Genomic DNA, 16,959 nt, shown 5'->3' with positions numbered 1-16,959 from the left:
TCTACCCGCCTCGGCCTCCCAAAGTGCTGAGATTGCAGGCATGAGCCACAGTGCCCAGCCTATAGAAGGTTTCCCCAGCTCTGTTTTACATATGTTCAGCATCTTAAGCAATGAATTTTGCTACTGTAAGTTTATTCTTCAGAACAAAAGTATTTAGAAAGTCTTTCTTTGTGCCTTCCATTGTGTGATATTTTGTGTGTATTTTGTAAGGACTACTTTGGTGAGTGTTCAGAGGCTGCAATTAAGGATAATGTGGTGATAGTATATGAACTCTTGGAAGAAATGTTAGACAATGGATTTCCACTGGCTACCGAATCCAACATTTTGAAAGAATTGATTAAACCACCAACAATTTTACGCTCGGTTGTCAACTCTATTACAGGTAAGATGAAAACATACTTGACTAGTAACTGAGCTATTAAAACTTTGTAAACAACTCATTGTTGCTCATGATCTGACATATTATTAAAGTAGTCCAGTTCGGCCAGAATTAAAGTTACTGGTAAAGTTAAAATGGATGTACTATATATTTATATTCATGGAAAGAGGCTTAAGTGATAAAATAACTTGGTTATTACTCTTTTTTTTTTCCTTAAAAAACCACAACAATATTATTACTATTATTTAACACTAAATACTAAGACTGAATAAATTATTCCACTTAGTCCTAAAGAAGCCAGTATATGAGCCCACTTAGAAGAGCATTTAGTCCATTTATAGACTGGCATTTCAATATTTAAAATAGCATTACATAACTGTTATGCTGCTACTCCACAATTACTAGAGAACAGAAAATGTAAGACTCTTACCCACACAGTATGTACTACAGTCTCCTTCAAGTCTTTGTTTTTATGCATGCAGAAGATGTATTAAGAAAAAATAGGAAAATAGTTTACTTATGAGATCTCATGCATTGTGGGCCTGTACTTGTGTTGTAAGCTTTCAGTTGGATTTAATTCTTAAGGGTAGCTAGAAGTTAGGCACATCCAGATGCCAATATTCTTTCAAAAGCATTAAAGTCTTTTAGAGAAAGATTCCTATGAAATGTTATATGCCACTCCAACTCCACTGCCCACCATTGAACACCCTTCTCCAGTGCCTTGACCTAAAAATGATGTGAGAGAGGCCTATAAGAAAAAGATCATTCAGCAGCTCTTTATTCATCCTCTGTATAAGGGGGAATGTTAGGACAAACTGAAAGAAAGATAAGGTGGAATGTCTGTGCTCCTTAAACTTATACTCTGAATGGGATTTGGAAAAAAATTAAAATTAGCAAATAACTATAAAACTTTAAAAAGCAATTTCATACTTCACAGATAATGTAGTAGCATTGGAAAATACACATGATATAATGTTAAATTGAAGTCAGCACAAACTGAAAAAAATTATTCTTAGTTATATTCACTAAAAACGTTCCAAATATATAAATGATTATGCCAGCCAAAAAAATATAGATTATCTTTATTTTTGCTTTATGATTTAATTTTCCAAAATAAACATGTATAGTCAGAGGAAAGTTACTAAAATATAGAATGCAAAACATAACAGATTCATAAGACAGTATATTATGAAGTTCAAGAGAATGGTTCAGTTAATGAAGTAATCCCTCCTGAACAGTGGTGGGTAGCCACCTTGGAGAATCAGTAGAATTCAGGAAGTGGGGTAGGAATAAGAGCATTCTCCATAGACGTAACTGTATTTGAAAAAACACACATGAAGTGAAAAACCTCAAGTTTTATTAATCCCTGTAGCAGAAGCAGAGCTGTTTTTCAGTTGAGAAGTTAGAGATCAAACTAAAAGTTGAGAAAGTCCTTCAATGCTAGGCTAAATATTTAGCTTTTATCATAAAGCCAATTAGCAAACATTGAAGGTTTTTGAGCAGGAAGATAACATGATTATAGGTTGCAGGTAGGAACACCAATCATAACTAGACTGCAAAATTGTAGATAAAGTATGATTGCGACTATATTTTGAAGTGCAGTTAAAAACTAAAATATCAAAATAGAAAAAAAAAATGCAACCTTCTGGTGGTGGAAATGTTTAAAGAAATATACCAAAATGTTAATGTTATATTAAAATATTAATACCATACTATTAACCAAAATGTTAATGGTATTTGTATTTTGTTAGTAAGAAGACAGATGTTTTTCTTTAAACCATCTTTCTGAATTCCATCTTTTTGTTTTGTTAAGTATGTGGTACTTTTGAACTGGCAATATAAATTAACCAAAATGTTAAGTAAGTCACAGCTCAAAGATACGTGTTTTGGACAACCAGACCTATTTTTAGACATGTGTCAGTTTACCAGGAAATTAGCCAGATACTGAACACTAGCTATATTGCAGCCATATGGGTATGCTGACCTTAAAATGGGAAAAGGTCAGATTCCATTTACTCCACTGAGGCCTGTTTGGCAACATCTCATGTTAAATAAAGTTGAATACTGAAGGGCCTAGTTATAACTCTGTATTCTCAGTGGAGACATTTTATTGGCAGAAGGTTTTGAAACAACCAGCCTCTTTTTTCATCAGTGGCAGAGATTCTGCTGTTGAGCCACTGAAATTAGATTAGGTTACTGTTACCACAGGAAGCAAAAGATAAGTAAATAAATTTAACCTGATTTGGCAGGTAGACAGAGGGCTACATGGCCTATTTTTCTCTTCTAGAAATTTGATCATGTTGGTATGGATATGTCTGACAATTCTAGAGACCATCCACAACTTTATTAAGAAAAATCCAAACATTAAAGAAGCAGCTTTTTCTTCCCCTATAATGAGTTTTCTGATAACTGTTTCACACATCAGCTTTGCTTTCTCCTTTTTTGGTTTCTAGGCAGTAGTAATGTTGGGGACACACTCCCCACTGGGCAGCTGTCCAACATCCCGTGGCGCCGGGCAGGGGTAAAGTACACAAACAATGAAGCCTATTTTGATGTCGTTGAAGAAATAGATGCAATTATAGATAAATCAGGTAATTGTGTACATGTGGTCTTATTTGGGGAAAAATAATTCAGCTGATACAGATGAATAGAAAATTGAAGTCCTGGCTGGCACGGTGGCTTACCCTGTAATCCTAGCACTTTGGGAGGCCGAGGTGGGCAAAACACGAGGTCAAGAGTTTGAGACCAACCAGGTCAACATGGCGAAATCCTGTCTCTACTAAAGATACAAAAATAGCTGTGTGTGGTGGCGTGTGCCTATAATCCCAGCTACTCAGGAGGCTGAAGCAGGAGAATTGCTTGAACCTAGGAGGCAGAGGTTACAGTGAGCCGAGATCACGCTGTTGCGCTCCAGCCTGACTCCATCTCAAAAAAAAAAAAAAGAAAGAAAGAAAATTGAAGCCCTTTGGCAGTATGGTTTCAGTGGAAAGGCATTCGTTATCTGATAATTTAAAAATCTGTTTGTTTGTTCATTTATTTTTTAAAACGGATCCTCACTGTGATGCCCAGGCTGGAGTGCAGTGACATGATCTCGGCTTACTGCCTCCTCCACCTCCTGTGTTCAAGCGATTCTGCTGCCTCAGCCTCCTGAGTGGCTGAGATTACAGGCATGAGCCACCACAACCACACCTGGCTAATTTTTTGTATTTTTAGTAGAGATGGGGTTTCACAATGTTGGCCAGGCTGATCTCGAATTCCTGACCTCAAGTGATCCACCACCTTGGCCTCCCAAAGTGTTGGGATTACAGGCATGAACCTCTGCCCCTGCCCCATAAATCTGTTTATTTTGCCTATAAGTTACATATAATTTTCATAACCACTAGTTGAGATCTGCCAAACTTGTAAATCAGAACTCATAATGCCTTACTTTAAGCCAGCTATTACCCTGTATACCTTTACCTCTTGCTATTTATTCATTCTAACATTTATTAAAAATCTACCATATACCATGCTCTTTTGCTACTATTATGTGCAGTACTTTTTTCACTTTCTTTTTTTTTTTTTTTTTTTAATGCAGCGTCTTGCTCTTTCGCTCAGGCTGGAGTGCAGTGGCACAATCCCTTCTTATTGCAGCCTTGACCTCCAGCTCATGCGATCCTCCCACCTCAGCCTCCTGAGTAGCCTATAGTCCCAACTACTTGGGGTCCATGCCACTATGCCTGGCTAACTTTTATATTTTTTTGTGTGTAGACAGGGTCATTGCCCAGTCCAGTCTTGAACTCCTGGGCTCAAGCAGTCCACCTACCTCAGTTTCCCAAAGTTCTTGGATTATAGGCATCAGCCACCACACCCAGTCTAATTATCTTTTTAACCAGATAAAACAATTGTACTCTATAAGAATCATGAAATTTCATTATTAAAAATATCGGCTGGGTGTGGCAGCTCATGCCTGTAATCCCAGCACTTTGGGAAGCCAAAGTGGGTGGATCACTTGAGGTCAGGAGTTTGAGACCAGCCTGGCCAACATGGTGAAACCCCGTCTCTACTAAAAATATAAAAACTTGCTAGGCCTGCTGGCGGGCACCTGTAATCCCAGCTACTTGGGAGGCTGAGGCAGGAGAATCGCTTAAACCTAGGAGGCAGAGGTTGTAGTGAGCTGAGCTCATGCCATTGCACTGTAGCCTGGGTGACAGAGCAAGACTCCAACTCAAAAAAAAAACAAAAAAAAATCCGTGTGGTGTGGTGGTGGCTCACGCCTGTAATTCCAGCACTTTGGGAGGCTGAGGCAGGCTCATCACAGGGTCAGGAGATCAAGACCATGCTGGCTAACATGGTGAAACCCCATCTCTACTAAAAATACAAAAAATTAGCCAGGTCTGGTGGCACATGCCTACAGTCCCAGCTACTCAGGAGGCTGAGGCAAGAGAATCGCTTAAACCCAGGAGGTGAAGGTTGTGGTGAGTCAAGACCATACCACTGCGTTCCAGCCTAGGTGATAGAGCAAGACTCCATCTCAAAAAAAAAAAAAACAAAACTAGTCCTTCCCTTACATTTATTTTGTACATAAGGAAACTAACGAAGCCAAGGCTCAGAAGGGTTAAGTGAACTGTTCCAGGTCACACAAGTTGTTAATATGTAATGGTGACTTATTCTGAATTATAGTCAATGTCTTCTCTTCTATGAGTGCCCTTTTCATTATAACATTCCATCTTTATAGAATAATAGATTTTTGCCAGGCACAGTGGCTCACACCTATAATCCCAGCACTTTGGGAGGCTGAGGCAGGAAGATCACTTGAGACCAGGAGTTCAAGACCAGCATAGGCAACATAGTGAGACCCCATAGCTACCAACAAATTAAAAAATAAGCTGGGCATGGATTCCTCTAATCCCACCTATTCAGGAGGCAGGAGGATTGCTTGAGCCTAGGAGTTCAAGCTGTAATGAGCTATGTTCACACCACTGTACTCTAGCCTGGATGACAGAGGGAGGCCCTGTCTCTTAAAAAAAAAAAAAAAAGAGAGAGAGAGAAATCTATTTCTTAAAAGTTAACTGAGTTTGTTTCATAATACACTTGCCTCATTTTCCTTTTTTTTTGTTGAGACAGAGTCTGGCTCTCGCTTTGTTACCCAGGCTGTAGTGCAGTGGTGCAATCTCAGCTCACTGCAACCTCCACCTGCTGGGTTCAAGCTATTCTCCTGCCTAAGCCTCCCAAGTAGCTGGGACTACAGGCACACGCCACCACACCTGGCTAATTTTTTGTATTTTTAGTAGAGACAGGGTTTCGCCATGTTGCCCAGGCTGGTCCGAAACTCCTGAGCTCAGGCAGTCCACCCATTTTGGCCCCCCTAAGTGCTAGGATTACAGGCATGAGCCACTGTGCCTGGCCAAATATGTTTTAAACTCAAATCCCGTTGTCTTACAGGGTTGGCTCCATAAAGGAGACAGTTTAATTTTCCTTATAATTAGCATATTCTGGCTGGGCACGGAAGGTCATGCTGGTGAGATCTCATCTCTTAAAAAAGAAAAATGAATGAATGAATGAATGAGTGAATGAATGATCATATTCCAACCAGAGTTAGGTATTTGTTCCCTGACCTGTTTTAATAGAGATATAAAGCTTCAGTATGTCTGACACTCGGGGGTATCTCCATTATTCTAGATACAGTGATTGTGTGGGCTAGGTGTGGTGACACACATCTATATTCCCAGCTATTCGGGAGGCTAGCACAGGAGGATTACTTGAGCCCAGGAGTTTGAGGCTGCAGTGAGCTATGATCGTGCAACTGCACTCCCACCTTGGCAACAGAGCAAGACTCTGTCTCTAAAAACAATAAATAAATAAAAATAAAAAGATACAGTGATAGCTCTAGTTAAGACTGAGATTCTATTGATGTTGTCTCCCTTTTTTTTTCTTCAGGATCTACAGTCTTTGCAGAAATTCAGGGAGTCATTGATGCTTGCATTAAACTATCTGGAATGCCTGATCTCTCCCTTTCCTTCATGGTAAGTTTTATTCTCCTGTTTTATAGCCCCTTGCATGCCTAATACATGTGAACTACTAAATGAAATGATAAATATTGGGATAAGTTTGCATCTTAGATTGCAAAGGATTATCTGAAAAATATTTCTAGCAGAGTTTCCTAAGACAATCGCTTACATGATGAGCATGGCCTTTATGGAAAGGCTAAGGGAAGTCTTTGCCTGAGTGTGCTAGAAAGCGCTTAAAATTGGCTGGCTTGCTTCTGCAAAACACCAATATCATTTTTACTGAATAATTATTTGCTTTGCTGATATGAAAGGGCATTGGTCTTTTGTATCATTTTAGAGTCCGCATAACATACTGCTAGGAACAATTAAGAGAACTGACTTCTGATGTTGTCACCAGTTTGTCCTGACCTTAAGTCCTCTGAACATCAGTTTTGTTTGTTTGTTTGTTTGTTTGTTTTTTATAGAGACAGGGTTTCTCCATGTAGGTCAGGCTGGCCTCAAACTGACCTCAGGTGATCTGCCCGCCTCAGCCTCTCAAAGTGCTGGGATTACAGGAGTGAGCCACCACACCCAGCTGAACCTCAGTTTTTTTATCTGTTAAAGGGAAATAATACTACTTGCCTTTTCTTCTTTATAGTTATTGAAATTCAAATAAAATAATTTACATAAAATATTTATAAACTTTAAAGCATTGTGAAACTGTAAAGTTGTGTCGATGTGGTCATAAACTCTTCCATGACTGCTTTATCTTCAGGGAATATATTAATTTGTCAAGCTATCTGAGTAGAGTTAACATATTTATTATACTATTTGAACACGGCTGTCTTCTGTTTTGCTGGCAGAACCCTAGGCTTCTGGATGATGTCAGCTTCCACCCCTGCATCCGGTTCAAGCGTTGGGAATCTGAAAGAGTTTTGTCATTTATTCCTCCAGATGGAAATTTCAGACTCATATCATACCGTGTCAGCTCACAAAAGTATGTTCAGATGCATCAGCCGGAATCTGCCATCATACTTATCAAGCAAAACTCACCTGTCCCTGTTTCTTTCTGACAGTTGGATACTTGAGGTCATCACTGCTCACTTTAACCATGGCTCACCAGGAGACCCAGTGAGAACTGGCAAAAATACACACCTAAAATAATCAGTATACTTTGAATGTATGAGTTTAGAGTGGTACTAAGTGAGACTAGAGTAAAACCTATAGCTAACAGCAAGCAGACAGTATATAACCTGGGGAAAAGGTTATGGTACCAGTTCTTTGCAAGGTTATGGGCGGTCAAATTATGGCACCGGTTCTTTGCTCAGGTTATGCATGGTCCATTTTGCTCTGTTTCTGACAGCTGAGTACTTTGCAAGCAAAGCAAAACGGACCATGCATAGCCTGGGCAAAACCACGAATCATTGCCGTAATGTTACCATGGTCTGTAAACTTCGTAGCTAACAGAAGAAGACAGACCTACCTGTAGCTCATGAGGACATTCCCCAACTTACTGCCTCAAGTCAGTCTTCTCTGCATTGAGTTTTAAAGGAACTATTTAGCATTGGGGGCTAGGGGCCGTGGTTCACTCCTGTAATCCCAACACTTTGGGAGGCCAAGGTGGGCAGCTCACTTGAGGTCAGGAGTTCTAGACCAGTCTGGTCAACATGGTGAAACCCCGTCTCTACTGAAAATATAAAATTAGTAAGGAGTGGTAGCATATGCCTACAATCTCAAGAACTTAGGAGGCTGAGACATGAGAATCACTTGAACCTGGGAGGCAGAGGTTGCAGTGACATATCATGCCACTGCATTACAGCCTGACCAACAGGGTGAAACTCCATCTCAAAAAAAAAAAACACTTAGCATTGGAGATCGTAGTTATAGCTAGTTTGTTTCTTGAAAATACCAGAAGTTATTTGAGTAACATGACAGGACTCAAAAGCAGAGAAATTATTTCTTGGCTCTTATCACATAGGAACTGTTTCAATTATATAAAACATATTTTAGGCCAGGCGCAGTGGCTCACACCTGTAATCCCAGGACTTTGGGAGGCTAAGATGGGCGGATCACCTGCTGTCAGGAGTTTGAGATCAGCCTAGCCAACATGGTGAAACCCCGTCTCTACTAAAAATACAAAAATTAGCTGGGCATGGTGGCGGGTGCCTGTAATCCCCACTACTCAGGAGGCTGAGGCAGGAGAATTGCTTGAACCCAGGAGGCGGAGCTTGCAGTGAGCCAAGATCACGTCATTGCACTCCAGCCTGGGTGACAGGGTGAGACTTTGTCTCAAAAAAAAAAAATACACACACACACACATACACATATATGTATTTTACACTATTTTTCCATTGGATTGTAATTCTTTTTTTAAACTAGGGCCATTTGCCCCAGTTTAAAAAATAAAATAATGGATGAGTGAAGACACACTCTGAAAAAGGACAGAATGACTCACTTTTCTGTTCATTTACTTGATGTTTCACTTTTCTGTTGATCTACTTGGTAGCAGATGCAGTTGTTTCTTGTTTTGGGGGGATTTTTTTTGAGATGCAGTTTCACTATTGTTGCCCAGGCTGGAGTGCAGTGGCTCAATCTCGGCTCACAGCAACCTCCACCTCCTGGGTTCAAGCAATTCTCCTGCCTCAGCCTCCCAAGTAGCTGCGATGACAGGCACTCACCACAACTCCCTGCTAATTTTTTTTTTCTTTTTTGAGATGGAGTTTTGCTCTTGTTGCTGAGGCTGGAGTACAATGGCTTGATCACAGCTCACCGCAACCTCCGCCTCCTGGGTTCAAGTGATTCTCCTGCCTCAGCCTCCCAATTAGCTGGAACTATAGGCACACACCACCCTGTCCAGCTAATTTTTGTATTTTTAGTAGAGACGGGGTTTCACCATGTTAGCCAGGCTGGTCTCAAACTCCTGACCTCAGGTGATCCACTCACCTAGACCTTCCAAAGTACTGAGATTACAGGGGCACCACACCTGGTCCCAGCTAATTTTTGTATTTTTGTAGAGATGAGATTTCACCATGTTGGCCAGGCTACTTTCCAACTCCTGACCTCAGGTTATTCCCGCCGTCTTGGCCTCCCAAAGTGCTGGGATTACTGGTGTGAGCCACCATGCCTGGCTGATTTTTTTAAATAATATTTTCAGTTCTTAGCTGGTCAAATTCAAGGATGCAGAACTGTGGCTACAGAGAGCCAACTCTGTAGGACCTTACTGTGGAGTTAAAGAGAGGATAGGATACTCTGTACAGAGGTTTTCAGGATACCTGTACAGAGGTTTTCAGGATACCTCTGGAGCTGTCCCCACACCATTAATTGTATTTGTGCTTTTGTGTCTTTTTCTGTTTCTCTTTTTAGTCTAGTGGCAATACCAGTGTATGTGAAACATAGTATCAGCTTTAAGGAGAACAGTTCTTGTGGCAGATTTGATATAACAATTGGACCAAAGCAGAATATGGGGAAAACTATTGAAGGAATTACAGTGACAGTTCACATGCCAAAAGTCGTGCTGAACATGAACCTGACACCCACACAAGGCAGCTATACATTTGATCCAGTCACCAAGGTACAGCCACTTCAAATCAAGAGTGAGCAAGTGTTTCTGCAATCTATTTTGTAATTTGTGGGGAGGGATGGAGGGAAAGGTTTAGCACCTTGTTTAAAATTAAAGTTTGTATCAAAACCTGGAGAGCATACTGTGCTGTGCTTCTGCCACTGGCTACAGAGGGAATCCTGCATCTGCTACCAAGTAGATCAACAGAAAAGTGAGTCATTCTGTCCTTTTTCAGAGTGTGTCTTCACTCATCCTTTTTTTTTTTTGAGACGGAGTTTCGCTCTTGTTACCCAGGTTGGAGTGCAATGGCGTGATCTCGGCTCACCGCAACCTCCGCCTCCTGGGTTCAGGCAATTCTCCTGCCTCAGCCTCCTGAGTAGCTGGAATTACAGGCACGCGCCACTATGCCCAGCTAATTTTTTGTATTTTTAGTAGAGACGGGGTTTCACCATGTTGACCAGGATGGTCTGGATCTCTTGACCTCGTGATCCACCTGCCTTGGCCTCCCAAAGTCCTGGGATTACAGGCTTGAGCCACCGCGCCCGGCCTCACTCATCCATTATTAATCCAGAGCCTCACTCTGCTATCTAATAAGAAAGAAGTAAAAGCTTTTTTTTTTTGAGACAAGAGTCTCGCTCTTGTTGCCCAGGCTGGAGTGCAATGGCACAATCTTAGCTCACTGCACCCTCTGCTTCCCAAGTTCAAGCAATTCTCCTGCCTCAAAGCCTCCTGAGTAGCTGGGATTACAGGCAAGCGCCACCATGCCCAGCTAATTTTTTTGTATTTTTAGTATAGACAGGGTTTCACCATGTTGGCCAGCCTGGTCTCAAACTCCTGACCACCCACCTCGGCCTCCCAAAGTAATGGGATTACAGGCAGGAGCCACCTCGCCCAGCCAGTAAAAGCTTTTTTAAAAAGAGAAAACATGTAGATAGAAGAATTATGGTCTATGAATTATTAAGATTTCCATGTAAATTGATCAGTAAGACCTTTTTCTTTTTAATTTAAAATCATCATTTCATACTCTTTCTTGGGGCTAGGAAAGCTGCTCCTCTTACTTACATTTTCCTGTAGCAGAGGGTTTTTAGAGAAACTGTAGCAGATGATTTTCTCTCAGCTTCCTGCTTAGGTAGTAAATATGATTGTTTTCAATACCAGAGTTATTGCGGTGCCTGATAAATGAAAAGACACGTTTTTTGAATAATGTCATAGAATGTTAAAGATTATTTAATGTGGTTGTAAGGATTCAAAGAACCTCCTCCTGGACACTACACAGGGCTAAGAAAGAGTTTCAGTTTCCTGGCCCTTTACTGCAGCTTCAACTATGACAGCTTTGCTTTCTTTCTCATTTGCTGTTGAGCCTCCACACTAAAGATTTCATTTGAACAATGGATTGCACAGCTAAAGTTTTAAAAACACCATCTCAAGCCAATCTAATGATTTTACAGAAAAATAAACAGGCCCAGAGAAAAGTAGTGAAGATAGTATGATGGAGAACATTTGAAATCAGAGGGCCTTAGGTGCAAATCCCAGCCTTTCCTCTGACTAGCTGTGTGGCTTTGAGCAAGTCATTTGATCTCTGACCCTTAATTTCCTCATTTGTAAATAGAAGACAAAAGCTACTTCACAGCCCTCAATGAGACAACATATGAATAGTGCTAAGCACAGTGCTAATACAAAAGAAAATGCTCAACAAATGTAGATTCTCTGCCCTCACTTCCCATTCAAAGTCACAGAGCTAATCAGAAGTAAACTCATTGTAGATCCCATATACCTTGTTTTCAATAGACTGCCCTTCATTTTGTAAAGAAGTTTATGGTGTCTTTAAACCTTCTTTTTGAGGGTTTGTCTTTAATAAATAGTTCCATTTGTTTTTCATTTTTTTGTCTTTCCAAGGTACTAACATGGGATGTGGGAAAAATTACTCCACAAAAGCTCCCAAGTCTTAAAGGACTGGTAAATTTACAGTCTGGAGCCCCCAAACCAGAAGAGAATCCAAGCCTCAACATACAGTTTAAGATCCAGCAGCTTGCTATTTCAGGTAAGGGTAAGGCTCACTTGTAGTTAAGGGTAATTGAGTTTTACAAGCTCAATTATTAGGCACTTAAAAGGGTAACAAAATTTCCCACTCTAGAAAGCAACAGACCATTTGCCTTTTACACTGTGCTTGGGGGACCAGTCTCCCAGGCACCAACCAAATGATTTTGGAGAGTACCTTATTTCACACAGCCTCCCCTTACCTCTGCCCTCATTCAAGCACCAAAGAGGGAGTTGTTCATATTTACAGAAAGTAGAGTTATACTTCACAGACATTCCCGCCTATGTGGGATGCTTAACCAAAACCATCCCATCAAAGTGCAATCATTTGTAAATGGTAGAAGAGATGTTTCTTCCAAATGGTAGAAGGGACACTGGTTAACGTCAGATTTTCCATGCTCATTGCTAACATTATATTGGTTGGGATCATGATAATTTATTCTTTTTCCCTGTTTTTGACACAGGCTTAAAAGTAAACCGTTTGGACATGTATGGGGAGAAATATAAGCCATTTAAAGGAGTCAAATACGTCACGAAAGCTGGAAAGTTCCAAGTGAGAACATGAGAAGAGGCCAAAATTCTTCAAGACCAGTTTGTTTTCCAAGTGTCGTTACAATGTATTACTATTAGATACCAAGTGGGTGGGAATACATATTCTAGTTAAAGGATTTGTGTCTAGTTACACACCGCTAACAAAGTTGCTTAGTTATCACTGTAGAATTCTTAAGGAGCTTTAAGCTAAGGAAACCTTTTAGTGACTTAGCTTATTTTGTATCTTTTCACTTAGGAAATTTTTGGAGGTAATTTTTTTTCCATAGGAGGGTACCATCTGAAGGCTGCATATTTTAACAGTAAAGGCAGAAAGGTATACCTCTCTCCTAAAAGGAGTTAACTGGTCTCCTCCAGCAGAAGCTATCTTAGTCTGTGATGTGTCAGATGCAGCCAAATACCACACCTTCTGATCTTAGCCATCCCAAACCAGTATCTGTCCCAAGAAAGGAAATTCTCCCCACCCCCAGAAGTTTACAAAAAACTGCCTCTTCAAGTGTTTGCCTTATTCAGCTTTTCACTTGTGCCATTAAGCAAGCACTGTAGCAAAAGCCACTTCCACATGGCCCTGGCAGGGAGCACTGCTGCTCCATGCTCCATTCTCACTGTACTTGGTATTGTATTTTTTATAAATAAGATTTTTATGTAAAGCTTAGAATTTGATTTACAGGGACCTTGCTGCAGTAAATACCATCTCAGTTTTGTGCCACTGGTTCAGCTGTTAGCACAGTAAAAAAATCATTTGTATCAAAGGGGCAAATGCTTTACTAAGGTAGTAAAAGGGAACATTATTTATGCTTTTAGGAAGTTACTGCAAGCACAAGTATTTGTGCTTTTAAGCAAATTAAAGTAGTAAAAGAAAAACTTAAGTGAAACTTTGCCATCTTCATGTTTTATAAACCTTAGCCAACACCAGTTAAATCGTAGTTAACCTAAATGCCTCATCCCCCAGTTCAGCAAAAGGAGGAAAATGTGCCTGCCTCACTGTCATCAGTCTTTTTAAATCTTTTATTTTAGTTGTTGTTCTTAAGGGGTTGAATTTGCTTATATTCCTTGTCTTTAGGGGAAATTAATATTGTGTGCTTCCCAAAGCTATAGTCATAGATTTCTTCCAGAAACTATTGTCATAATTGTCACTGGAGTGCTTAAATGTACCTACAATACTGACAAAATGCATGAAAGTGCGTTACAATGAGGCAGAAACAAAATCCTTGGTAACATTGATGATACTGTACCAATCACCATGGTTTTGGAAAGTCAATCAACAGTTGTATAATTGCACTCAACTTCATTGTGTCATTTCATTTAAGTTCTTCATCTTGGTAGTCCTTATCCAGTTATTTTGCCTCATTAGACATCAAGAAATGGAGAAAGCCTGAAAGTTAAGATATAAGTGCTTGTTCTTCATGTTTCCTTATTATTTATGCTATTTTCTTCTCTTTGTGGCTCCATTCTTTTCTTCTTTCAGTCTTCTCAGCTTATAACTGTCTTTCCCTTACGCTAGGATAGCCCTTACACTCATCCTATCTGTGCTGTTGAGGGCTACTGGTTGGTGCTGGTACAAGGAGCCCACTGAGCAGCTTTCTTACCTTTGCCTGCCCACAATACCCACCCTGCCTTTCATGGAATAAGAAAGGCCACGTTTTGCAGCTTCTAAATTTCTAAAGAAACTAATCTCAGATTGGCAGTTAAAGTCAAAATGTTGCCAAATATTTATTCCTTTTTCCTAAGTTCAATTGCTTTTTGTTTTTAATGTTGACTCCTCAGAGTTTGTACCTCAAAAGAACAATGAGAACCTTTGCTTTTCTTTCTGCTGAATCCCTAATGTCAACAATCTATACTTGGACTGTCCAGTTCTCCTCCTGTGCTATCTTCTCTTCTGTCCAACTAGAATGTATGCCAGGAGCTCCTTCCCTCTAGCAATTTTTACTAAAATGTCCAAGTAGAATGTTTCCTTTTACAATCAAATTGTCGTATTTATTAATTTGCTAGAATCCAGTAAATCATTTTGCTAGCTCTGGTCATATTATCAATAAAAAGATGAAAGCAACAAGTTGATTTTTTTTTTAGGTCTACTATTGATTGAACATTCTCCGATGGGCAAGGCTCAGTGTCAAAGCAGGGTGAACATGATCAGATTTTCTTCTGCATCATCCCACAAGCTGTGAGTGTTGCTGCAAAGCACTTCTCAGTACTCCTCCCCTTAACCTCAGTATGTTAATAGCCATTCATACTTTCCTTAAGCATCACCATTCAGGCCACAGTCTGAGAGATTAGTGATCAAAGCTCCCTTATCTATCACTACCACCACCTACTGATAACAAAGATTTATGAATACTTAGTAGTAGTAGAATATTTTTCAAGCACAGAGTTACAGCTAATCCTGGATCCCTTGTTCTAAATTCATAAGGCAGTATATCCCAAGAGCAAATGCAGTAGATGATTATTTTCTGCGTGCGGGAGTCACCATCATTTTATTCAAAGGGAGTTCCTTTGATAGGTTCGTTCCTTAAGTCATGCTACAGAACCCTAGGAAAATGCTGATCTTGTCCTGAGAGGCAACTGATTTGAGAAAATGATTATACTGCAGCAGGAAGGCAGCACCAGTAAACATATGGTGCATAGCAAAAACGAGACAGTTTTAGAAACAGCTAATTCAGTAGTAGCCTTGGATTTTTCCTTTAACTCAAACAGGCTGGAATCTCTATAGTCGGCAACTTTCCAGGGTAAAGCAGTGATAAAAGCAGTTGGCAACACTAAATATCAGTATCATTACCCTTTAATGATATATTACCCCTTTCAGATTGGGAAAATGAGGCAAAAACAGTGATGTCCCAACTCTATTCCAAAAACCTGCTGTTACTATTTTAGTTGGTATTTCTTTAAGGAAAAGGACTATGTCCCCAAAAGCTAATTCTGCCTTTTAGCCCTGGTGGATCCCTGAAAACCCTATTTTTATTCCCTGTGTGGCCGGGCATGGTGGCCTGTAATCCCAGCACTTTGGGAGGCCAAGGTGGGTGGATCACTTGAGGTCAGCAGTTTGAGACCAGCCTGACCAACACTGTGAAACCCCATCTCTACTAAAAATACAAATATTAGCCGGGCGTGGTGGTACGTACCTGTAATCCAAGCTACACAGGAGGCTGAGGCAGGAGAATTGCTTGAACCTGAGAGGCGGAGGTTGCAGTGAGCCAAGATTGCACCACTACACTCTAGCCTGGGCGACAGAGCAGTACTCCATCTGGTGATTGGGGGAGGACAGGAGGTATTCCTGCACACTTAACAACCTTAGCTTTTAAGGGAACTGTGATGGTCTCCACAGATAGATAGCTAGGTCTTCTAAGATGAAGACAAACTGTTTCATCCAGCTACTTTCTGCCTACTGTTAACCTTTGCCACTTCTATTCCGAGTGTGTAACCCCCAGAGTTGTCGTCGTCTTTTATCATACATATCTTCATTAAGTAAATATACTACCATTGATTTCTTCTTCCAGTACAACATTTGGATTAAATAAAAATCTTTAGATTCCAGATCTTGAGGATTAGTTTCATGGGCTATTCATCAAAACAAAGGAGAAACCTGACCTAAAAATTCTTGCTAAAAAAACATACCCATCATTTAAAGCATTATTTATACAAATGCATTTTATTGTTTTAAACAGAACAAAAGAAGAGGCAGAAAATATTTGCATATAACAAATCCTAGCTTATAAATGTAGTTTTTTAGCGGCGGTGACGTCTCTAATCGTCATTCAGGGATTTTTTTCTTTAATTTGTTTCACTGTGTCTTGAGCACTTGATAGTGGAGAAAAGCACATCTGGCATAAAGTGTAAACCAGTGTCTCAAACCACTGGATGAACCGGGACAGCAAACATGATTTTTCTTATTTCCTCTAAGTAATCATCTTTAGTAAAACAACAGGTGATCTTTGGCATAGATTCATACTTTAAAGGCATTAATATTGCATTTTTATCAGGCAAGCAACTATACAGATATGCTGAGGACCTTGAAAATAATCATCATCATTTTAAAGGAAAAAGAAAAAGCCTGAGTGTACAGGACCAACTTAAGTTTTACACATTCGATGTTGGGAACTAACATACAGTGATGGGTGGCAAGGAAGGATATTCGGGCAAGGGTTCTTACTCCTTTGCTCATCTGGTTCTGGCTTTAGGAAAAAAACGTTTCATGTGCTGGGAGATACTAAGCAGTGATAAGTACAAAAAACGAAACATTGCCCTCTCATTTTGCCTACTAGGAACTGACTGTGGTGATAATGAAATATTACACCCATTACTCTCTTGAACCTCTTACTTGGGAGAAGATGCAGAGCTTGGTTGTAGTTGGTTGCAGGGAGGTAGGAATTACAGAGGAGTATTTCCCATTGATTCATCTTCAGCAGCACCAGAATTCTAGTCTGCAAATATCACTCTCCCTTAGGCAGGAAGTGTCCTTCAGACAGGGT

At 40.1% G+C, this 16,959-nt stretch overlaps 1 protein-coding gene across 3 annotated transcripts in view; it reads left to right on the top strand.

Annotated features, from left to right (window-relative positions):
• The window catches only part of AP3M1 (adaptor related protein complex 3 subunit mu 1), a 32,694-nt gene extending 16,071 nt beyond the window's left edge, over positions 1-16,623 (top strand). For all 3 annotated transcript variants that reach the window (XM_012460172.3, XM_012460171.3, XM_012460174.3), the window contains 7 exons: positions 211-382; positions 2,833-2,970; positions 6,299-6,384; positions 7,212-7,345; positions 9,712-9,919; positions 11,804-11,948; positions 12,409-16,623. In XM_012460172.3, the coding sequence (XP_012315595.1) occupies positions 211-382; positions 2,833-2,970; positions 6,299-6,384; positions 7,212-7,345; positions 9,712-9,919; positions 11,804-11,948; positions 12,409-12,509 (984 nt within the window). In that variant the 3' untranslated portion in view covers positions 12,510-16,623. The remainder of the gene's footprint in view (positions 1-210; positions 383-2,832; positions 2,971-6,298; positions 6,385-7,211; positions 7,346-9,711; positions 9,920-11,803; positions 11,949-12,408) is intronic.
• The last annotated feature ends 336 nt before the right edge of the window (positions 16,624-16,959 follow it).

This window comes from Aotus nancymaae, unplaced genomic scaffold, assembly GCF_030222135.1.
Source record: "Aotus nancymaae isolate 86718 unplaced genomic scaffold, 86718_ANA_hifiasm-v0.15.2.pri h1tg000010l, whole genome shotgun sequence".
Taxonomy (NCBI): Eukaryota; Metazoa; Chordata; class Mammalia; order Primates; family Aotidae; genus Aotus; species Aotus nancymaae.
Note: the sequence above shows the minus strand (reverse complement) of the source record. Positions and strands in the feature narration are given on the sequence as shown.